The 24942-nt window shown below is 47.6% G+C and overlaps 1 protein-coding gene across 1 annotated transcript; it reads left to right on the top strand.

Moving 5' to 3' along the window:
* The first annotated feature begins 16207 nt into the window (after window positions 1–16207).
* On the top strand, window positions 16208–24312 carry NKX2-1 (NK2 homeobox 1). The gene is made up of 3 exons (XM_059474478.1): window positions 16208–16393; window positions 20871–21247; window positions 22015–24312. Exons 1-3 carry the CDS (start codon window positions 16341–16343, stop codon window positions 22683–22685), a joined length of 1101 nt encoding a protein of 366 aa, XP_059330461.1. The 5' UTR covers window positions 16208–16340; the 3' UTR covers window positions 22686–24312.
* The last annotated feature ends 630 nt before the right edge of the window (window positions 24313–24942 follow it).

Here is a 24942-nt window from a genome sequence, read left to right as displayed (position 1 = left end):
CACCTATTGAAAAGTTGCAAAGGCAGCAAGTCTCCTTTGTCATCTATTCTGGGAATAGATGTTAATGCTTCCACTGTAGATCTGCTCTTTATTGGCAGCTTGTTGAAATAAGAGAATAGGTCTGTTGGAGCTGGAGTTCCTGATTGGAGAAAAATGAGGTAAGGGGATTAGGCCTTTTCCCTTTTTGGAGGGCTCTGGAGGTAATTTTGATCATTCCTGTATTTTTTGTCTGTAGGAATGGGAAAAGCAAGGCACCACTGAAGATCAATGGTTATGATATGAGACCACCGACTGACGAAAGTCAAGACCCTGTGCCTGACTCAGTGCTGAATCCTTGACACTAAATTAAGCATTATGGTGTGTAAGATGCTTGCACTTATTGTCTTGAGTCAGTATCTTTGTTTAGACCTCTATTTTGGGAGTCACTGAAGTGATCTCACCAGTGTCATGGTTTAACCTGTAGGCAGCTAGGTACCAATATAAGCTACCAAATACCACACAGAATATCTGGTCCAATGCTTTACTTTGAACTTTTAAAAACAGCATTTCTTGGAAACATAGATGAAGGGAAAAAATATTAAGAGAAAAATTGTCTCCTTTTTATCATTCCTCACTGAACAGGGTAGGAATTGAACTACAAGGTTTTGGGAGCCTTTGTTTCCAGTGCCCTGTGCTACATTTTGAACATGAACCTGAATAAAATTCCACTTATGACTGCTTTTCCCATTTGGGAAAAGCACACTTGGGAACAATATGAGGCCAGGATAATGTCATCCACCACAGCTTAGTGAGCACTGCAGCCCCATGAATGTGTTGTGATCCCCTCTCCTACAAAGGGCTTTGGTTCACGCATAACACAGCCCTAAACAGAGGAAATTATGGGAAAAATCCTCTAAAACTCATAGTCGTATTTAATGATTTCACATAAAGCTGATGATAATGTTGTAGAACCAAAAAAAAAAAATTATATAGGACCATGTATTTCTCATATGGATAATCTTAGCTTGAAAGGCAAGATGAAATTCTAAGCTTAATAGAAGATGCAGAAATTAGATGTTTATGTGCACACTAATGTTCATTAGCAGATTTTGAGTTATACAATTCAAGCTAGAGATGACAATGCACGCACACACACAGAATGACAAAAAATGGCAACAGTAACCCAAACAGCCATTTTTACAGAAAGATCCATAAGTGAGGTCAGGATTTATTTACTGAAATGTAAGGATTGTATAATTAAACACAAAAAACAGTGCTTCAGATTTCTCTCTGACAAGAAAGCAACGACCTCTGGTTACTGATGTGTATCAAGAAATAGTATTTAACACTGTAGGAACATTACAGTCTGTTTTCTTTTATTGCAAAGCCTATTTAAACCACTTTGCAAAGCTGATATCATGAACTAAACATACAGAGAAATATTCTTTTTTTGAGGAAAATAAAATTTCTCTTCCTTCATATTAATACAAAAGATTTGAAAAACAACATGTTCTGGCCTTAAGCATCAGACTTACATTTTGTCTTTTGTTATCACTTACAATAGCACTGCTGCTTGAATACCCAGCCATATCAAATGTAAGTTATTTGTATATCTCTATCCTCTCAGGAAATCTTGACCTTGAAATAGAATAAATATGTAACATGGGTATTGGGTTTGTGTGTTCATAGCTAACACCACCAGTTCTAAAAACCATAGACATTGAACAAAAACGTGCAGAAGATGAGATTGTGCAGTGCTGTTTGACTCATTGTTGCAAAATGAGAAATTACGGTTTAAATGTTTTGCTGGCTTTGAATGACCCTTCATTTGTAATTGATTCAGCTCAACAGACTGCAATTCTCAAACCATCAAGATACAGAACTTATTTGTCCCATGTTTAAAGTATGCTTCAGTTACTCTACCAAAGTCAAACTGTACAGGATAGGACCTTTTCTGTGTGAGTGCTTTGATAATGTGACACATTAACTTGGGGTCTGAGATGACTGGTGATTGAGACTGAGATTCTTTAGAAGCAAATCATATTTATCGTCTGTTGACCATCTCTGTTAAAGGAAGTGGATTACACATAACCCAAAACCTATAAAGAAGTCCACAATGGGCAAATCAATGGAAATTCTTTGAATTACTACTTGAGGCAACTTTGAAAATTCCTTGTGAGTAGCCATTCTTACAGACCAATAAGAAAGCATTCCTTGCATTGATAACCAAGGACATTATCAGCTTCAGTCAAACTGGGAAACCTTGAGGAATGGGATTTTTACATGAAGACTTCAATGCCTGTGCTTCAGTAAGGACACAGCACAGACCTCTGCAGGCAGGAGAGTGGGGTAAAAAACTATGGTATACAACATGGGTTCTCCCTTTTGCCAACAGCTCAGTGTGAAGCTGGGCCTGAGCCTTAAAGATACCCAAACAACAGATATCAACTTTAGACCTATAAGAGGTGAAATAAACAAGGTTTGGTGTCAAGGGATCATATCACAATAAGCTGGACTCCTGTAAGGTATAAAAAGTCTACTAAAATTGCTGCCTGTTTTCACCCACAAAGAGGAAGACAGTGTATAGGGAGGGCTCAAGAGCTTTCTCCCTCTTCCCAGTCACACACAGTTGATCCTGGGGACATATGCACTGTGTTTCTTGCAAGTATGCTAGTGTGAGAACATGAGCAAGGGAAGTCTGCTGGAGAAGGAGCATGAGGGACAGAAGTCAGTTTTCTTTAAAGCAAATAATCACTCTTGCTTTCAAAAGGCCTAGAATTTTGCTTTGTACATTAATTTTCTCCAAGAGTACTTACACATGAGTTATAAATCAGCTGTTGGACTGAAATTATAAACACTAATGTGACAAGCTGGGAAAGGTATCTAGAGACCAAAGATAGGTCTGATTTTATTTAATATCTGTAGTGGGATTAGAGAAAAATATTGGAAACACACTGGAGGCATTTGCAGAGGATTCTTCCCTGGGAAATGTTTCCGTCCTTTGCTGGGGACATCATGTTATACAAATGTATAATATGAAAGGATTAAAGGAGTCTTGGGAGATAAAAATAAACCTACGAGACTGATCTAGGAAAAAGTGGAAGGTGGAAGGAAGTGAAGAAAGCCCAGAACATGGCTACTAATTGCCCTCTATTGATGACAATAACAACACTCACTGAAACTTGCTGTCCAGCAAATACTTCTCATGCTATGACTAATGAAATACTGTATCTTCTTACTGATTCCATGAACAGCAGGAGAGCCATTTAAACTAGAAAAAACATCCTAATTATGTACTTTTCCTCAGGAAAGGAATCTTATTTGCTAGGTTTTGTGACTTCATTTCAAAGAATGGGCAAGAAAAGGGTAGGGAGAAGGGATATGAATTTTTCACAACAATATAATGTGCTCATGAACGTAGTTTTAAAAGCTACATTTCTACAACTTGGAAAAAGAAAGAGAAAACAAAAATAAATAGAAAAACTTTTAATGAAGGCATATGAAAAGAGAGGGTGAGATTCATTCTGGAGGAAAGAGGTAGTGATGAGCAAGAAGAAAGGACCAAGGGGCTAGCGCTTAACTCCCTAGGCAGTTCCACTGTGAGAAAGTCAAAGCATCACTGTGCCCTGTGGCAGTCATTGTGTAAGGATGCTGGTGCTGGCCAAAAGAACTAGATTTAACATTCCTAATCAGCAATATCAGTGTGTAGATTTTTACCCAGAGACAACTACATTAACTACATTTCACAGTCTATGCAGGGAAGCAAGTCTTTCCATGGTGAGTCAACTCCTCACAGTGTAGGTAAGCTAGAACAAATGAGGGCATCTGTAGCAAAAACATGATGGACCACATGTGGCTAAAAGTGACGGAATAACAAGATGTGTGAATGAAAGCAGGTACTTGCAACAGAAAGAAAAGAAAGTTTCCTAGTCTTGGCTAGTGAGTTGCAAAATTAGGTGATGAGAAGGGGAAATCCCACAAAATATCCAAGTTCCCAGCTAGCAGGAGGTTACAAACAATAAACCATTACTCTCTAAAAATTAACATTTCCTGACAGATCACATATTGTGTCAGAAAGCTCTAAAGAATCATAACAATAGGCTTTGCTTTGTTAAAAATAGCTTGTCCCTGACTTTTTATTTTTTTCTCAAGCATTTCTGGAGTAGCTACTGAAGGCAATACAGTTATATTCCAGGCACCTACCCTTTAGGAACTAACCTTGAAAGAAGCATGAATATAGGTTATTTAAACATAAGAATCTTCTATCTTCCTCTCTCATACAATCACTTTGACAGGGATTTTATCATGTAGGTGGATACTGGAGATGGTTTTTTTTATTCAAACACTCAGGGAAAGCTTCAGCCATACCGAGTCGTCTTAGACAATGGAAAAGGCACATTTTCCGTCAGTGTCCCATGAAAATCTTGTCTTGACAAATAAGAACCAAAAGGAGTATTGTCCCCTAAGTCTCTGTGGAAGCCTCTGTTTGCCACAAGTTGTATTTCATCAGGCTGCTGGCTGAGTCATCCATACCATCTCTGACCCCCTCCCGTGCCTCCTGGGCAGCGTGACAGGGACAATGAGCTGTTCATGACCAGCTTTCCAGGCTGCCTGGGCACAGCTGAGTTGGAGTTTAGCTGAATGGTCACAAATAGCAGCTGCCTCACCAATCCAAAAGTCAATCCAAAAGCTCCTCATCAGATGTGCACATGGGGGATACATGGGGAGCCCTGTGGAAGAGCAGATCCCCGAGGAACACATCTTGCAATGCTCCATTGTCTCACCAGTGTGTGTCAGCAGAGACCTCATAGGATGCCCTTCCCCCTGCACAAATGGCTGGAGAGAAATCTCCATGCTTTCTTCTTTCCAGACCATTTAGAGACCCTTTGAACAACTCATTCATTCACTGAGTAGCCCTAATAAATCTGTGCCTCTAAAATGGCCTTGACTCATATATGCCACTTTCTCCTTGATTCCTTTTCTCCCTGGTTCATCAGTTCTGCAGATTTCTTACAAGTGGACATGCAACTGGATTTGGAACAGAAATATACTTGACAACTATGTGTCCTTCACATTCATAAAATTGTCTTCTCCTGGACTATTACTTGGTCTCCTCTGCTCTCTGGAAAAAAAAAAAAAAAAGAGAGAGAGAGAGGGAACACCTGTGCATGCAGATGACAAAGGAAGAATGAGGCTTAGGAACAGAAAGAAACAGATGAAAGAAGAGACAATTAGAGACAGAAGAAATTTGAAAATTTGATTCACTGAGTAGCATTTAAAAGAATGACTATTTCACTGGTTACTACCAGGTCACCCCCCTTGGTCACTTCCAGGTCTCTACCCATTCTCAAACCTGTGAGATCAGTAGAAGTTATGTATGCATATAAAGACAGGGAGGTTTGGAAGTCCTTGTTAGTTATCCATTCAGATAAATAATCCAAAGAGATACATTATAGTATACAAAGAATAATGCTCATTATAAAAGTTGATGGAAAACATTTCCTGTGGAAAAAAGAAGACAAGACATTTATTTATGCATCTCTGGAGCTGTTGACTTGAAAACAAGAAACAGATTAATTTTATAGTGTAATAGTAAATTCAAGTTTGCAGACATTTTATGATGGTTTGTACTGTGTCTGTGTCTGTGTGTTGTCTCATCCACAGTCCTCCACAATTCTCTGTTTAAAATTGATTGCACAGAATGGTCTGGTTCACCAAATAAAAGGCCAACATGCATCTCATATGGAGACAGTGGATTTTGGTTTTTCAATAACAGACTAAAAAGCTAAAGGCATTCTGATCCCCTGTTGAGGACCAAGCATTCTGGAAGAGCATCTTTTAAAGTAAAAGTCAACCATACTGTCAGGAACACTAAAGGAAGCAAATATGCATGGAAGGAACAACAGTTAAAAAGAAAAAACTACCACTTTTTATTCAATTATTTTTAATCAGTAGAGAGAGAATCACATGTTTAAAAAGTCCCAAGACCCACATCACGTGTCTTCTAGATTTTCTGTGCTGAGTTCTGGGATGCCATGACAGTCTCTGGTGTTGTATCTGAGATGGCCTCACAAGACTCAGGAACCTCCCTCTGGGGAGCAAGGGCTGCTGCCCAGATACGAGGAGCAGGATTCCTGCCTGTGGCAGTGCCTCGATCTTGCCTCAGCAGTGATGAGCATGCAGCCAGCTCAGTGTAGTGATTACCTGCAGGCTTTCTAATGCAATGACACAACATGGCTCAATCAGACCCTGTCCTGCTCAAAAGAGTTCTGCAGCTTTTCTGTGTAATAAGGGTCTCTATAAACAGAGATGGGCAGAATGTAGTACCTATAGCTGCTGCCTAAAATCTGGTTCAAGCCGTTTCCCAGCTACATTGGTTTCCACCTCTCTGTCTTCTAATGTAAGAATCTAAGCCATGTTGGGCTTTGGATACAAACTTCCCTACTTGCCAAGAAAGAAACCCTTCTCTGACAGGTGACAAATGTGGACATTGACTGGCAAAGGCACTTTTCAGTGCCTGGAAAGCTGTCATAACATTCCTGATCCTAAATAAGACCCAGTGAGTCCTGCTGTGGTGACAACACGACTGATTGCCCATTCTCATCCCAATAAACTATGTACATGAGAATTAGTTATTCATACAAGAGGAGAACATTTGTGTCAACTACTTTGACTGTGTGATGGAGCAGAGTTCTGTCAAATATTTGATGTTCAGGTGTACAGTTTGAGATTTTTTTTTCCACAACTTTCTGCACCCCAGAAGGAAGCAGACTATTGGATTTTCACATAGGCTTTACCTACTCAAAATTTTTTTAAGACTTCAGATCAATTGTTTTTTGGGTTTTTTTTTTAATTTGAGATGATTGCAAACTGAAATTTCTCTCTCACAAAAGAATTTTATACTCCTCCTGAATTCAGACCATTTATCTAAACCACAAAGTTCTGGTGAAATTTCCCCCTCTGAAAAAACCTTAACATCTGAGACTTTCTTCACTTCTGTACTGAAACTGAGTAAAGAAGATTTTTTGGGAGATAAAATTTAATTTTTTATAACATCAGATTTTAATCAACAATACAACTGGGCAATGATATCTACCCAAGGCACTGGAAGGGAGACAAAAATGTGACAATCAACACCCCTAAGGAGTTTAAATTAGATTTGCTCAAGAGAAAAAGATGACAATTCAGAAAAAAAAAATCTACTGAAGATTATATGGTTTAATGCAGCTTTAAACTTGCCCTCTTTAATTATAGTGCAATATGTATTGATGGGTCTTTATTTAGTTAAATGTAGATAACTTTTATTGGGTTTGCATGGTAAGTTTTGGTAGCAGGGAGTGGGGGGAGGCTACAGAGGGAGCTCCTGTGAGAAGTTGCTGAAAGCTCCAGCCATGTTCAGCAGAGCCAGTGCCTGCCAGCTCCAAGGGAGACCCACCACTGGCCAAGGTCCAGCCCATCAGTGACAGTGGCAGCACCTTCCGAACATCATGGTTAAGAAGGAAGGAAGGAAATTTAAGGAAAGGCAGGGGCAAATTGCAACCAGAGAACAGAGGATTGAGACTATGTGAAAGCAACAACTCCACAGACACCAAGGTGAGTGAAGAAGGAGAGGCAGGAGGTGCTCCAGCCCCAGAGCTGAGATTCCCTGCAGCCTGTGGCGCAGACCATGGTGAGACAGGGTGTGCCCCTGCAGCCCAAGGGGTTCATGGTGGAACAGATGGGCACCTGCAGCCCCTGGAGCAGCTCCATGCCAGAGCAGGTGGGTGCCCAAAGGAGGCTGTGAGCCCTTGGGAAGTCCACATTGCAGCAGGATCCTGGCAGGACCTGTGGAGAGAGGAGCCCACTCTGGAGCAGGTTTGCTGGAAGGACTTGTGACCCATTGGCAGACCCACACATAGAGAAGTGCAGCCTGTGGGAAGGACTCAGCTGGGAGAAGTTCATGGAGGAACATCTCCAGGGGATGGACCCCATCCTGAGCAGCGGAAGGGTGTGAAGAGTCCTTCCCCTGAGAAGGAAGCAGCAGCAGAGATGAACAGACTGTAACCCCATTCCCATCCCTCTGCACTTCCAAAGGGGGGAAAACATAGAGCTTGGGAGCAAAGTTAAGCCTGTAAAGGAGGGAGGGGTAGGGATAAGGGGTTTTTTTTAACATTTGGTTTTACTTCTCATTATCCTATTCTGATTTGCTTGGTAAGACATTCAGTTAATTTCCCCAAGGTTAGTCTGTTTCACCATTAAAATAATGGGTGATCCCTCCCTGCCCTTATCTCGACCGAAGAGCCTTTCATGGCATTTTTTCTCACCTGTGTCTAAATGAGGAGGAGTGTGATGGAGCAGCTTTGGTGGGTACTTGACATTCAGCCGGGGTCAGCCCATCATATAATGTAGGAAATAAAATTTACAATGAAAACACAGAAAGATCAACAAAACTAGGTGAAAGAAATCCAACTGGTGATTGAAATTCACCCCAGACATGATGCTTTTTTGTAGGTTTGACTATATGGGCAATAATTCTGGTAGGTCTAGTTAAAAGCTGATGTAAAAAGCTTTTTCAGTAACAATCACTGCATGTCCAAACCTTTTTCTCCATATTTCTGGGCCAGAGATTCCCTGAGATGTTTGCCCTAATTTGTCTCCAAACCTACTTCTGCAATGGTTTATTCAAGGTCCATGAGGGTGAAGTGCAGAGCCATTGGTCTCCAGCTCCTCTCACAAAGCCCTACCGTGGCCCTCAAGTGCTGGGAAGTGTAAACACAAGTAACACCAACTTTAGGGAGATAGCCTCCCCTGCCAGGTAAAGTGCAGCAAGGCATTACACTTGTCACAATTTCATCATGAGAAAAACGTTGCCATCTCAGAATATGAACTTTCAAATGACCCTTTATTGAGGGAAGAACAGAAAACTGCTATGTTTGACATGTCATCCCCCTTCTTCCCCCAAAGCACATTGGATGTTGGATCATGTTTGATTCGGCAAAGTTTACACCTACTGAACAGACTGCATCATTTATTATGGAGCTTACACATTTATTCCTCTACAGAAGACACTTTGTGCCCCACAGGAAGAGGTACTTTTTGGTTTCTCAACGCATTTCATGTAGATGCATTTGAGAGCATTTTCTGTGATCTTCTTAGTATGTGTGTATAGATGAGCATGTTTTGTTTGGCCATGTGATTTCTTCCTCCTTTTATAGACATTTTATATAAATAGTATTGAATGCTGATTTTAAAACATGCACAAAAGAATAGTTCCTGTTTTAAAATCAGAGGTAAAAGACACTGCCTTATTAGAAAAGGAAGAAATACAGAAAATTAAGCATGTCCATTTAGAAGAGGGATCAGAACTGAATCTTATCTTCTAAGTAGCCAAGAAAACAAATCATGTAAGAATTCAGACCTCTGATCACCTCTGAAGGGGAAAGCTAATGGAAACAGAACCTCACTGGGGACATTACTGCATATCATCACCCAACAGTGACCCTGAGGGAAATGAAACTGAAGAGAAATGGAGCTGGATGTGAGGGAGGTGGAACTGTTCTCATTTCTGAATGCAGCAGCATAGTCTAATTGAATATACAGCACGGCCAAATGAATAAATACCAGAGGAAAAAATATTTTCAAGCTTTGTAAAGAAATGACATGCAGATTGAGAGAAAGGCAAAGTCCTGTATTTCTAGCCATTTTTGATAAATGCAGGATACATAATGACTTAGAAAAGGAAAATTTAGAAGCCCAGCAATTGAAGGGGCTGCACATTCAGTAAAGTATTATGCCTTGCAAGGGACAGGCCATTCAGAGCTGAGCATCCAAAATCCATTGAAAAGTTTCTACAGAAACCAGAATTTTGCAGATGTACAAACATTTCAGACACCTTTTTTTTTTTTTTTTTTTTTTTTTTTCTGAAGTGGTTGGTTGCTTTAATCCATCATTTTCCTGGGGATGACGATTCTGCAGCCTGTGTAATGCTGCTGGTACTCTCAGTGCTCTGTGCCACGTAAGGAAGGTGCTCAGCTGTGAGGCTGGTACCTGTTTGCAAGCTGTCACACAGCCCCTGCCACCACAGCCAGCTCTTGCCAGTGCACAGCTGGCACTGGCCAGCCAGGAAAGGGGGACAGGAGGAGGAGGAGGAGGAGGAAATGCTCTGGGGTTGGGGAAAGATTAGGAAGCCAGTGATTGTCATCCGGGTGCTGGGAGAGCGTTGATGAGTGGCTGAGGAGCAGAAGGTGGAATGAGGGTGGAATGGGCATAGGTTTGGTACAAAGTCAGTGCTGGCAGCCCCAGATTGCTGCCAGGAGCCTTGGCCACAGCTAATGCCAGGAGCCTCAGCTGCCATCCCTGCCATCAGCAAGGGCTGCTGCAGCAAGCAGTACCCAAAGGAAGATCTGTTTGGAAACCCCTGCTTCATGTAATATGTATTTCCATTTAATGTTTCCAGGCTGTATTCAGGACCAAGTATTTCCACTGCAAAAGCACCAAAATTCTATAATGAAAAGCAAGTACTCTTTGATAGGTTTTGCAGTGCAAGCTTTAAATGCTGTAAGTACCAGAGACTCTTCCCACTGATTTTAAATGCATCCTTATTTCCCCCTCCAGCAGAGTCCAGGGCCACAGGTGGCCAAATGGCAGGTGCCTGCAGATGATGGCAGTGTGCATGCTCCTGAGGTGCCATGGGCAGCCCTGCCTGCAGCCACACAAGGAGGGACTGTGGAACTGCTGGCCCACCGTGGCAGTTTTCCTCTCAAAATGTTTTCAGCAGCTTTGTAGCCAGTGCAGGCACAGGGACCACTGAGGGCTTCATTTCTCTGCAGCACGGAGCTGCTCTGTGCGTGTACTTTTAAGCAGAAGTTCTGCCTCTCAGTCTCAACAGCAAACTGAGACCAGTGTGGCCAGATAGGCAATGTGTGGATTTGCATCCCTTCATTAGTCAGAAAAGAGTTCTAGAAGATGATCTGGACCCACCTACTGCCCATATGGCCATGGGCTACATCTTTGCATCTTATAACAAGTCATAATAGGCTCTCACCCTAAAACTTCTGATATTCACCGCGTGGTTTGAGCTCACACAAACAAGATGGGATGGAAGTGTCACTTTTGTTCACCTGTGAAGTTGCATCTCACAACTGGACAAATCCTTGATGCTCTCTCTGCTGTCTGGTCCCTTCCCAGGCCATACAGAACCTGAGGCTGGCACCCCAGTGGAATGGCAGAGCTGGCACACTAGTTTTGAACGTAGGCAGCAAAATGACTTCCTCCTTAGCCCTGTGCTAAGTGCTTGCTGAATGAGTTTGACTCTGCAGACTCAAGGACAGCCAGCTCAGGTTGTTTCCTCCAGCATTAATACGTAAACAAGTTACTCACTTGGTTTTTTTCAGTTAATGTTATTCAGAGAGAGTAAAATGCTGTAGAGCATTCATTCTGGTTCCAGTTGTGGAAATGGAGCATGTATAATTACCAATGTGGGTAGCAGTCCATCTCGTAGCCTTACTTATGCCAGTGAAGGATATTATCTCATTATGTCAGCTTAGCAGTCTTCTTTCCCTGGAATTCAAAATAAGCAAGGCTCATAAAGGAATGAGAGAACAACTAATTATAAGGGACATTATTTTAAAAACTGAATAGTAGTCAAAATCCATTAATGGACTATTTTACATGATTAAACTACTTTCAAGAAAGTATCTAGGCTTTTTCAGCATAAACATTTCTACATTGAAAATGTAACTTGAACCTAATTCTATGGTCAGCTATTTTTTGAGTAAGTATAATATGTGCTTTCATTTCTGACAGGGCAAAGATGAGTGAAATTTTTAACTTCATTATGTCTATCATCCAAAGTAATTTAGAAGATAATCCTGCTACATGGAGACTCTTCTGTCCTACGATGTTAATAATGACTAATGTCTGGGAAAACACAAAATAGAGCTGCTAGCAAGGACTTGTTTTAGCATATGTTTCAGGATTTCTATTTGAATAGAAAGTGCTGTTCTTATTCAAAGATAAGATACCTCTGGACATTCAGAAATTTGTTGGGTGCATTTTTAGGTTACAATACAAAGAGGCTTTGGTTTTGCTTCCCAGCCCTTGGTGCTTCAACCCAACTGAACCTCAAGCTGAACTACTTTCTTTCCTTCTTGCTGATCAACTGCAAGAAGAAAGATTCTGTAAGGCTGAGCCCATCTTTTCTTAAATCTGGGAAACCTTTCAATAAACCCTTGGTTGCAAGTGGAACTGTGGTACCCATTCCCTAGAAGCATGGGACCCAAAGAATCCTGCCAATGGATAACCAAAGGGAAGAGAGGTTGCTGCTGGGACACAACAGAGGAAGACAGGGACATCAGCTGGTTACAGTAAGAGCCAGCTCATTTAGGAGCTGCTCTGTTCTTCACATAGCTGCAAGGGTGAGAGACCTCTTTCCAATTTTGTCATTTCTTTTCTGGGTTACTGGTTCTTCTTAGGATGAGGAACAGGTGAAATGTTTTGATGAACCCATTGCTTCACCTTTCTTGGCAAGAAAAACATCCTATATTTTACACTGTGCAATTCATCTAAACAAATCTATTTCGCCGAGCGAAAATTACAAAGTTTGAGTAAAGATATGGGGTACATGCAGTTGCAGAAAAACACAGATGCCCATTCGTCCCAGAAGTAATTCAGTGCTGCAAATAGTTGTAACTCACTATGCCCCATTTCCATTTCTTGTATAAAATACAGGAACTCCGCTATGTATGACAACACAGGTGCCACTGGTGCTGGACTGAGCAAGCTGCATACACTGCATTTAGAGCAGACTCTGTGAAAGATGGAGTATTGCAGAGCACTGCAGGGTAGTCCTGCTGGTGGAACCTGATCTGGTTTGAGATGCCTGACCTGTAGATTTAGAGATGATGGGAGCTATTGTCAGAGTAGTCAAATTCCTGGCACAGGTCTCACAGCTGAAGAGCCTTTCCTGACATGTATGCCGTGCATATATCGATCCCACTGCACAACAAACTTTTGAGACCCTGCTTACAGCAGGAAACACTTGAAAGACTGATATTTGAAACTAAACTAGCTGGAACTGGCAGCTGAACTGAACCCTTTCCTGGCAAGAGGAATGCACCTGTTAAATCAGCACCCTGGGCCATACACATACACCAGTAACTGGTTAACAAAACCCAGCCCCAGAAACAATGCTGCAGAGTGTGGAGCTTTGTTAATGGGTTTGGTAGCAGCACCAATAAAGTTCATTGTTGAGTTTAGCTACAAATGGTGTCCTTTGTGCTGCACTTTTTACATCAGCTTTTAACTAGACCTACCAGTGTACTAGCCAGACTGAGGGCATGATCTTCCCAGAGACACTGGTTCCCATGAAAAGTAAAATGGGCTTCTGAAACATTTCTAGGTTTGCCCTTGGGCTTCTGAAATGGACCTCTTTGCTTAGGAGATCTCAGTGTCCTGTCTTCCAAGAAAGGAACAGAAGAAAATCAAGGCAGAGTAAACATTGATTGGGTTGTTTTTTTTTTTTTTTTTGGTTGGTTGGTTGGTTGGTTGGTTGGTTGGTTGGTTGGGTTTTTTAAGACCTGGGAAATGTTGATTTTTAAGGCTCACATGACAGATAAACAAACCACCTACCATTCTGAGTGGGCAGCTGAGTCACTCTGGCCCTTCCAGGCCAGCTCACTGACTCATGTCAGCTCTTCCTCCAAATGGATGGCATTTGCATCTTCAGTTCCCACACTTAGAGAAGAGTGTGGGTCAATTGGGCTGCTCCTGCAGAGCAGGGACTGAGAGCAGCCCTCAAGGGATGGATTCCTGGGCTACAAGCTTAGCAGGTAGGAAGCAGCTGGGGAATAGGCAGTCACTCCCAAAAGGCAGATTTTGAGTGAGAATCTTTTGTGTATATGACCATCAACTAGCAAGAGCACAATTTGAAACTGCTTGACTGTGCTGCTGTAAAGCAAGCTCTTGGAACAGGCAGAAATTATTAGACAGTTCCTCTTGATCCAGGAACAGGCAAATTTTACTTTACCCAGGGAGGGGGAAGAATCTTGCTCAGAGGCAGAGGTACCTCTATGGGAAGGTGTTGAGGAGGAGCTGCAGCAACAGTAAAAGAAGCTAATCCTTCCCCCTAGATTTGGAGAAATGCACAGTGAAAACAGATGAATATCCATAAAATTACATCCCAAGGGCAACTGAGCAAATTCCTGTTCAGTTTCCTCATTGATATGATTTTGTCCTGGCTCGGGTGGAATTTCAGCAGCAGCAGCAGCAGCAGCAGCAGCGAGTGTTCAGGCGCAGGTGATCGCCAGCCCTGGCGGCCCGGGCCCGGCGTCGCTGCTGCGCTTTCCCCGGCGGCCAGCGGAGGGAGGGAGGCAGGGAGGGAGGGACGGAGGGACGGAGGGACGGAGGGACGGAGGGACGGAGGGAGGCCACCGCAGGTTCCCCGGCCCCGGCGCGTCCCTCGGCACGGCCGGCAGCGCCCGCAGCGCCCACCTCGCACGGGCGGCCCCTGCCTTGGCAAAAAAGCCAAGGGCACAACGGGACAGGGGGCAGCTTCTGTCCGAATTAAAGCCGCGGGGGGAGCTCAGGTCAAGCCGCAGACGGGGGAGCGGAGGAGAGGCAGAAAATAATTTGGGGGCAATAAGCAAAGAAGTCGGTCGCTCCGAAATCAGTGAGAGCGGGGCATCCGCCCGAAGCCGCGCCGTTTGCGCGGGATCCCGGCCTGCCGTGGGCAAACACCGGAGGCGTCGGCCCTCGCTGGGTGGCTCTGCTGGGCACCCAAGGGCAACGAGGAAGGGCCGGGGTTCCTATCAGCCCTCCTGTAACTTGCCCTCGAGTTTTGCTGTGAAAACAAAAGCAAAATAAACAGTTTCATTCTCCCCGTTACGAAAATAAAGCTCGGGCACCACACGGGCTGGTCGAAAGGACTCCATTGTCGTTTTTAAATGAGATATCTTTGCGACCGCTAGCCCTCCCCCGAGCCAGCGGGGAGCCACCCGTATCCCTGGAAGCGAGAAGTATCGGGGAACAAAAGGCAAACTCCGAAGTGACATTGAAAATAAAAGGGAGCTTTGGTTACCCCCAGGGTAAGGTCGAGGGGGAAAGGTCGCCTGTCCGCCAGCGCGCACACTGCCGGCGGGAGCGGCCCCGGCTCGGCCTCGAGCGCCGCCCGCGCAGCCCCGGGCAGGTTCGGAGGCTCGGGGGGGCTTCGACACCAAACCGGGAGGCAGCGAGCGACGAGCCCCCGTGCCGCCGCCAGCCGCGCTGGAACAGAAAAGGTCGGCGGAAAATCAGACTGCCGGAGGCGACCCCCAGCCCGCCCCTCCGCTCTGCACCCGCAGGCACCGCCGTGTCCGCGTCCCACCCCACCCGGGAGCCGAGAGCCCCTTTTCCCGGCGCCGGCGCGGCCGCGGGCCTGGGCGAGGGAAGGGGAAGGGAGGGCGGCGAGGTGACCCACTTAAAAGCTGAGTTCCTTTTTGAAACACTTAAGAGACGACAGGGTTGAGGACAGTGAATGTATGCGTAAATATACACTCATGCATACCCACTGCCGGAGGTATGCGCCCCCACGCTGGTATGTGTGTGTAGGCATGTCTGGGAACACACACAAAAGGGCAAAACTCCTAAGATAGCTAATATAACATACTAATAGTTATACCTAAAAGCAGATAAATAGATAGATCCCGGCGGGATTCTGTTTGTAGGTATATGCCGATTAAAAGTATTTTATATCTAAATAAAACGTGCTTATATTTTTAACTATCTCCACAGGCTAACTTTTACCAAACTGTCTCAACAACCACCTTCAAGTAATCCTCCGCATAATCACCACTGTCTTGGGGGTATCAAAAACGCTTCGGGGCAACAACAAGTCTTGTATGTGCGTACTGATACTGTTGCGGCAGTGACAGTCTGACCGAACTGAGAAAGCCAGAGGTGGAGGGCTTGTATTAACTGCTGATAATGTCGGACGAGGCGGTCCGACAGTAGTTCACACATCGGGGCGAGTGATGCTGCTGTCCCCCCGAGACTACCGGGGCACCCACGCCCACACGGACCCTTTCCTGGCGGGCCGAGGCGTGCCCCGGGCCCCGCCGCCCCCGCCCTGGCACGGCGGCCCCTCCGCCCGCCGCCGCGGCTCCGGGAGCGCTGCCCTGGCACCCCGCACCTGGCCCCACCCTGGCCCTCTTGGCCGGGAACGGCCCGAAGGAAAGGACGGGGAGGGTGTCGAGGGCTGGGGCAGGAGGGCTCAGCCGTGCTCCAGCAACTGGGGAAGGAGGGAGAGGAGAGGAGCGGAGGCAGCGCTGCCCTCGCTCGCACGGAGCTTTGCGAGTGGGGCCGCCAGGCACCTGTGGCGAAGGGGCCCGAGGAGCCCCAGCTGCGAGATGCTCCACGCCCTGGGCAGCTGGAGGAGCAACTGTGCGTGCTCTGCGGAGGGGTGAGGATTTTCGCTTTAGCCTTTGGTGGTCTCGCTGGTTGCCTTAGGTTCCCACGCCAGGGGGAGAGGTTTCGCTCGCTGTACTGAGGGATTTCTCCCACCCTAACGAGATAACCAGGGCAGGCGGGCTTTCCCACGGCGAGGAATTATCCCCGTGAGCCACAACAGGCGTTTCCCCCCCACACACACCCAGAGCGCTCCGTGCCTAGGTAGCGCTCGCAGGGTGCGTCTCTGGGAGGACTCCTGCCTTCTCACACGCCCAAGCATGTGCTTTCCAGGCGGGAGCGGCTCCCAGCGCCCTGCCCGCGGCCGGCAGAGACACAAGTGCGCCCTACACTCCATCACTACGGAAACCTCCGCTCCCGGTGTGGGTGTGCTGGGCACATCTTCCGTTCTGGGGGACATGGGGAACCAGAGGGTGTATCACACCGACATACACAAGCAATCACATGAGGTTTCTCTGAGCTCGTTCAGAGCGGGTTGAGAGGGGCGAGTTGCGGCAAGATGCCTCGGTGGGGCCATTCCTCCAGGTGGTCATTTACATCTCTCCATGAACGTGTTAGCTTTATACTGATGACCAGACGCGAAGAAAGAGCCCTGTCACAGATCTGCTGTTGCCACTTCTAAGTCGGACCTCTCTGGGAGCGGCTGCTCCCGCGGCGGGCGGACAGGGCAGCGGGCAGGGCAGCGGGCAGGACAGCGGGCAGGACAGGACAGGGCAGCGGGCAAGGCAGGACAGGACAGGGCAGCGGGCAAGGCACCGGGCAAGGCAGCGGGCAGGACAGGACAGGGCACCAGGCAAGACAGGACAGGGCACCGGGCAGGACAGGACAGGGCCGCCTGCTCGGCGCAGGGAGCGGGGGCCGCAGGGCTGGGCAGGGGGTGCAGCCAGACGTGCACCCGTGAACTGATCCAGAGGGATCACGGAGCACCTCATGGCTTTGTATCAAAAAGTTACACCTAGAAAGCGTGTTTCTTGTTGAGAAAGAATTTGCGTGCGGTTTGCGTGGGACCCTTACCCTCTGCCCTCCGAGCCCTCCGAGCTCTGCCTGGCCGAACATATTTGATTCCCCTTGGGGAGGCACGGCAGCTCGTATAAAAAAGACATTGTTGTCTTTGGAGAGCCCTGTGCGCACTTTCAAAAGCTGATTCTTGAGTTCCCAGCCCCCGCAATCCAGTTGATGAGGAAACGCTCTGCGGTCTTGGTGGCACCGTTTCCATTGGGATTGGCACCATTTGATTGACAAAGTCTCCCATTCTTCCACCTCTCGAGTGTTATCAAAAGGATTGTGTGGGGTCAGAAGCTATTGAAGGGACGTCCGTGTAGCCGCATTTCTGCAAACACGGGGTGAAAACCGTGCCTTTCTCATGAAAATGCTTCCACCAGGCAGAACGCATCTCATCTTCCTTGCTCTGCTCCTTAGCATTTCTTTTTAACTCGAGTGTTTTACTGAGCAGCATCACCAGGTAAACGAGTATGTCGCTGAAGGCAGCCTAGGCAGGGTTCTGTCGGGACGGCCATCCTCCCCGGAAGCTGGAGCAGCCATCTCTGGCAGACGAAACTCCGGTGGAGGGCTTGGAAGAAAAGGGAGAGTGAAGGGAGAGGACACCAGCGAGGAAGTTTTCTCGCCCGTTGTCCACGGTCTGACTTGCCCCGTTATAGCTCATTTGGGGCGGGAAAGCAGGTGCAGAGGCTGACCGGTTTCCTTTACACCGCGTCCATCTAGCTCTGCTAAAAAGTAGCTGGACGTGGGCGCGCCGGTGTGCTCCTGACTCAGCGCTCAGACGCGCACAGGAGAGTTTCACCCGCTCCCCAGCAAAGGTGAACGGAGCGCTCTCGCATCGCCTTCCCTGTGCCAGACCCCGCGCAGAGCCAAGGCCCGACTGGCTGGGGATAACCCAACCGAGCGGTGTTTGGGAGGCGATTTAACCCGCGCCCATCCAGTGAGAGGATGAATAAGCCCTGGCAGGGCGGCGGGAGCCTCGGCCGCGGGTCCGAGCGCCGCTCCGCGCCCCGCTGCCGCCCTCGGGCCTACCCGGCTGCCCCACCGCCACTGCGGCGCACGGGAACCGAGCCCCTGCTCCTGCCCCGCTAATCGCGCGGCCACTCGCCGCCTTTCGCCTCTGATTCAAACCGACTGAGCCGTCGTTTTGGTGGATCCTGCAGTATTTAATTTTTTTTCCTTCCATCCACCCCCTTCTTTTAAAGGCTCATGAAAGAGGCATGGGGATGGAGTGTCTGAGAAATTCGGGGTGGAAAAAACCAACCTCAAACCCCAAGCAATCAAACCACTACGGCAAGGTCGAGTCTCTCTCTCTGTGTGGGAACAAAACCAAAGACCATACTCAAAAATAGGCGCAGAAATGGGAAAAACCGGGGCGAGGGAGGGGGGTGCGGGGGGGGGGGGTGCGGGGGGGTAGTGTAAAGAAATGTTCCAGAGATCTGGATAGATAAGATTGAAAGGTTTTAAAAGAAAAGAGGGGAAATGAGAGGTAAAACCCAAACGCCTTTCTAGCCCAAAGTCGCCCTTCTCTGCCTCTGGTGACCCAGCAGACTCACAAGCAGCCCACTTGGGGTATTCAGCCGTGAGGGAGCTAGTGCCGAAAGAAGCAGCTGAGATGATGTAAGAGAGCTGGAGGCCTGATTGAAGGAAAGTTCCCCCGATTATATTTGTGTGGAAAAGCTCACCTCTTGCAGAGCTCTAAAGTGTAATCAAGACTGAGGCTTACACTTGAAGGATGTTAACTCTCATACGGGAACCTACTTTCTCCTAAACGGTTTCTTGCCTAGTGAATGAGAGCCTCCCAATTGAAGCAAAATGATCCTTATGTACTAATATCAAGCACAGCCACAAAGCGACCGGCTATTTATGCTGCCACTTTAGACAAAGATATTTAGTTATTCCCGGGTAGCAAGTGCACTTTTGCATTTTTAAGCACGAACCAGCCGAGCACAAACATATTTACAAGTGCAATTACTAAATAGTTACTTGACACTTCAGAGTCCCAGGGTTAACTGTACCTTCGCTGTAATTTTCTTAATATTCAGGTAATCGCTGTATTAAATTGTGGTTGTCAGGGCCGTAGGCCGTGGTGTGAAACACTCAGGGGAGGTTTCTCTCCTCCGCCCGGATCACCCCGAAATATAAGCTTTGGAGATACTAGGCGTTGGAAGATTTCTTCAAAGACCCGAGTGACATTAGCTACTGGCTGCCCGTACGTGTGCGTGTGGCTGTGAATGGATCGCTTTTGTTTTCACACCGGATCCGAGAACAGATCCGAAAGTGCCAGAAATTGCAGTTTATTGGAAACTACAGGGAATTCATTGGCAAGGTCGCGTAGCAGATGACCAGAGAGGTCCTCTCCATCCAGCTCCCGTGCTGTATAAATAACCTTAGAAAGCAGCTTCAGCTTCAGAGGGACCACGAGAGACTGTGAGAGTCTTTGCCTTGGAGAATAACAAGCGACATTTTGCGCTAACCTATTTTTCATCGGTCTCTCGTCCCAGGCAATTAAATTACTGCTTGATTTTGCAAACTTGTGTCTTCCACCCCTCTCTGAGATATTTAAAAAAAAAAAAAATCCCTAGCTGAAAGGAATTTGTAGGTTTAGGGAGACAAACGATCCTTGCACTGAGTGTCTTAGGAGGCATAGAGAGTGTTCCCGAGATGCGAAACCCCAAGCGCTTGTTCAGCCCCAGCCGGCCGGGGCGTTTGACAAGCCAGAGCGGGGAGTGCGGGGCGCGGGGAGCTGTGGCCCGGAGAGAAACATCTGCCCTCCGCAGAGTTGTCCTCCCGGCGGCGGGGCTCCTTCCGGACCAAACTTAGTGGGGGAAGAGGGAGATTCTGTCCTTTGGCTTACTGGCATTCCACCCCGTTTCCCCAGCTCTCACAAAGGCTGGGCTGACAGCCTTGCCACCCGGGAGCTGTTTTTAAATCCTTTCACCCAGTCAAATGGTGGTCTTTTTTTGCTTTGCCTTCCATTTCCTGTCCACGATATTGTCACCCCGAGGAAAAAAAAAAAAAAAAAAAGAGTTGTGCTCACGGGGTCTTTCTTTCTTTTTTCCCTCTCTCTCCCGTCCTCTCTGTCTCTCTCTTTTCCTCTTTTTTTTTTCTTCTTTTTTTTTCCTAAAGACATAAAAAAAATTCTGACAAGTAAGACTTAAAGGTGTTTACCTTGTCATCAGCATGTAAGCTAATTATCTTGGGCAAGATGTAGGCTTCTATTGTCTTGTTGCTTTAGTGCCTATGCCCCGCCTCTGGTGGCAGCCTAAAACCTGGCGTCTGGCTAAAACAAACGAAAGGCAGCCCTGAGCCTCCACTCAATCCAATTAAGGCGGACTTCGTCCACTCGGTTACGTGTACATCCAACAAGATCGGCGTTAAGGCAACACCAGAATATCTGGCAAAAAAAAAAAAAAAAAAAAAAAAAGATTTGCCTCCCCTTCCTTTTTTTTTTTTTTTTTTTTTTTCCCCAGCCGCCGAATCATGTCGATGAGCCCAAAGCATACGACTCCTTTCTCAGTGTCTGACATCTTGAGTCCTTTGGAGGAAAGCTACAAGAAAGTGGGCATGGAGGCCAGTAACTTGGGGGCTCCCCTGTCAGCCTACAGACAGTCTCAGGTTTCTCAGCCGGCCATGCAGCAGCACCCCATGGGCCACAACGGAACAGTGACTGCCGCCTACCATATGACAGCGGCAGGGGTCCCCCAGCTCTCCCATGCTACGATGGGGGGCTATTGCAATGGGAACCTGGGCAACATGAGCGAACTGCCGCCTTACCAGGACACCATGAGGAACAGCGCTTCGGCGACAGGATGGTACGGCACCAACCCGGATCCCCGCTTTTCCTCAAGTAAGTCGGCTCGGGGCTGGGTGGCCGAGGGGGGCTTGCCGCGCAGCTGCCCCGACACACCGCGGGCAGAAGGCACGGGGGGTCCGCGACAGGGCAAAAGTCGGTCTCAAACCCAGACGCGTCCCCCAAACCCCAAATTCCTCCTCCTGCCCGAGAATCGTACCCGGTCCTTCCATCCCGGCTGGTCGCACGTCAGCCTCCCGCGGCTGCTTTTGCGGGGCAAGGGGGTTGGAAGCCGGGCTGCGGCGGGGAGCGGGAGCCTGGCTCTCGCCGTCCAGCGGGGCGGGAGCGTGGCGGCCCGGGGGCCCGAAGGGAGCCGGCGGTGCCCGCCCGCCTGCGCGCTGCCCGGCACCGGGCGGGCGAGGGGGGAAGCCGGGGGCGCCGGGGCCGCGTCCCGGGGAGCGGCGGGGCAGCGGCAGAGTCCTCCTCTTCGGCCGGCGCCCGCGGAGCCGCCGTCCGCGGCTGCTCCCGCCGCGGCTGTCGCTTTGGGCACTTTGCTGGCCGTGCCCCGGGCAGGACGAGGGGTGAGTGATCGCCCCTATTCACCGGGGCTGGGCCGGGCGAGAAGGGGGCCACCGCGCTCCCCGGGGACGTGAGCCGCTGTTTGGAAGCGCGGTGCCCGAGGCCGCGGCCGGGGCTGGGCTGCCGGGGGGCTGCGGAGCCCCGCTGGGGGCAGGCGGCGGCGGGGCTGCCGGAGCGCGGGGCCCCACTCGGGCCGGGCCGGGCCGAGCCGAGCCGCCTAAAACGTGCCGCCTTCTCCCTTGCAGTCTCCCGCTTCATGGCGCCGTCCTCGGGCATGAACATGGGAGGCATGGGCAGCCTCGGCTCCCTGGGAGACGTGAGCAAGAGCATGGCCCCGCTCCAGAGCACGCCGCGGAGGAAACGGAGGGTCCTTTTTTCGCAGGCCCAGGTTTACGAGCTGGAGAGACGTTTCAAGCAACAAAAATACCTCTCCGCCCCGGAGAGGGAACATTTAGCCAGCATGATACATCTCACCCCGACTCAGGTCAAAATCTGGTTCCAGAATCACCGCTACAAGATGAAACGCCAGGCCAAAGACAAGGCTGCGCAGCAGCAGATGCAACAGGAGAACGGCTCCTGCCAGCAGCAGCAGTCTCCCAGAAGGGTGGCAGTGCCAGTGCTTGTGAAGGATGGCAAGCCCTGCCAAGCAGGCTCCAACACACCCACAGCAGCTATCCAGAGCCATCAGCAGCAGGCAGCTACAACGATCACGGTGGCTACCAATGGCAACAGCCTCGGACAGCATCAGAGCCACCAGACAAACAGTGCGGGGCAGTCTCCAGACATGGGACAGCACTCGGCCAGCCCTTCCTCTCTGCAGAGCCAAGTCTCCAGTTTGTCTCACCTAAACTCTTCTACTTCTGACTATGGCACTGCCATGTCTTGCTCCACCTTGCTATACGGTAGGACCTGGTAAAAGGATTAAACAAAGAAAAAGGGAAAAAAAAGGCAAAAAGAAAAAAGAAAAAAAAAATCCAACAAATTTTCCCAGTTACACAAATCTCTGTCCTCTCCAAACTACTGTGTGCTTTTTTATTCTTCTTCTTTTTTTTTTTTTTTGTTTTCTTTTTTTTTTTTTTTTTGTTTCTTGTTAATGCTCTTCTCCCTTTCCCCCGTTTCGCTGAGTGGTCTCTGCGGACCTCTAAGAGAGAGAGACACTTTTTTTGTTCCATTTTATTGTTACTGTTGATGGTTTTGCGTCTTTATGTTTTTTCTCCCCCAAAGTTGTCCTATGGGGTGTATAAAAATATTCAGACTAATAACCATGGAGCAGTCTGCAGAAAGGGGACCATCTTTAGGCATGGTCTGAAGACTTGGATATCAGATGTACACTTTGCCAGCGTCTAGGACTTGCATGTAAATACAGAGATTTTGGGGGATGGGGTGGTTTTCCCCCCCAAAAAACGCATTCGCGTCACCCAGACACAAGAAGCAGCTTCCCCCTCCCCGGTCTCTCCCAGCCCGCCGCCAGGGCCAGCGGATGGAGACGTGGAGTCATCAAAGGCTTGGCTTTTATTTTCCTCCTTACGTTTGATGTGAACCTGTAGCTGTATAATGCTGTCAAAAGTTGGACTAAACCCATAGTTTTTAGTAGCCTGTATATTTTGTTGTAAAAAGAAAAGGAAAAAAATACAATCAACCAAACCAACCCCCACCTTTTTTATGGACAATGATCACCCCGTCGTAAATCCTCCGGCAGTTTGTTATTTGCGCACGCCGCCTTTTCCTGTTGTAACTTATGTAGATATTTGGCTTAAATATAGTTCCTAAGAAGCTTCTAATAAATTATACACATTACGAATATTCTTTTTTATTTCCCCCTTTGGTTTCCTCTCCCGACGCTCCTATCCTTACATCTTCCTCCTTTTTTTTTCCCTTACTCCCCCAACCCCCGCCCCCCCTTTTTTTGACTTCTTGGTGGAAAAACAAGCCGGGATGTTGTCAGAGCCCGGAAGGCCCCTGCCCCTCCCAGGGCCCAGACCCTATTCCCAAAGGAGAGCTGGCCAGAGGGTTAACGGGATACAGGATCAATCCTCAGCGTGCAAACAGGACGAGCAAACGCGTGGGATTCACGAACTCGAGACCGAAGGAATCGAGTCCAAATTCATTAGCCCGATTATTTTTTGGGGGGTGAGGGTGGGGGCGGGGGGCACCTCAGCGACTTCTTGCTAGAGAAAGCAAAGTATTCCGGGACTAGAAATTCAAATGCCAAAGGCACGGAGGAGAAAGAAGGTAAAAGTCTAACGCCATTAGAAAAAAATAAAACAGCGAAGAACCTGCTGTCAGTATAGAACGTGAGTCCAATTTAAAGTGTCCAGTTTTAATACCTTGTAAGAACAAAAAAAAAAAAAAAAAAAAGATAATTTCTACCAGGTTTTCCTATGTACTTGTATTTTAAGGGAAGTACAGTCACCTTATTTATAATCAAAATAAAAAGATAGTTTATTGTGTACGACATGTAGTTTGAATTAACTTTCTTTATCAGGCTGTGTTTAATTTTCTACATTTCCATATATTTAATTTTGCACAAATCCAGCCCCACACGGCCGCGCAGGTTCGCCTGCAGAGCCCACGCCTGTGCTCAGGCGGAGGGCAGAGCGCGCCGCGGCTCGGTGGAACACACGGGCTGGCTTGGTCCCTTTGGGCGCTGGTTTTCGGGTCGCGCTGTTTCTCTAAGAGGGAGTTTGTTAGTTTGCTTGTGTGCTTGTTGGGGGTTGTTTTGTGCAGCCATGTGGGAAGTTTGTGGAGAAGGAGATGAGGAGAAAGTGCGTGCGCGCACGTGGGTGGGTGCGCAGAGGTGCGCGCCGGGCTCAGGCACAGAGCGTAAATACTATCGGGAATGCAAGGCGGTCAGACGGTAACTTTTCTGTAAATATATAAAGTACATGAAGCTAAACAGCTCGTATCTGACGGGTTCTAAATCCCAGTAATTCTCTATTTTTCAGGTCCCAAATATTCCTTTTGTGAGTGTAGCAAAATAAGAGGTATCCCCCTTCTAAAAGACCTCGTAGCGTGTTTTCCTTTGCATCTGCTGCTCGGTTTCGTTTTTTTATTTCCAAATCCATAGAAAGCGACCGCAGTCATTGAAACCCCTCGGAATTACAGAGGTATTGCGAAATAATCATATTTTTGAAGTGAAAGAAAACAGGTTGCCTGGGGTGGAAACAACCCAA

This window comes from Ammospiza nelsoni, chromosome 6 (assembly GCF_027579445.1).
Source record: "Ammospiza nelsoni isolate bAmmNel1 chromosome 6, bAmmNel1.pri, whole genome shotgun sequence".
NCBI classification, from domain to species: domain Eukaryota; kingdom Metazoa; phylum Chordata; class Aves; order Passeriformes; family Passerellidae; genus Ammospiza; species Ammospiza nelsoni.
The sequence above is the reverse complement of the archived record's forward strand: the minus strand, read 5'-3'. Positions and strand labels throughout refer to the sequence as shown.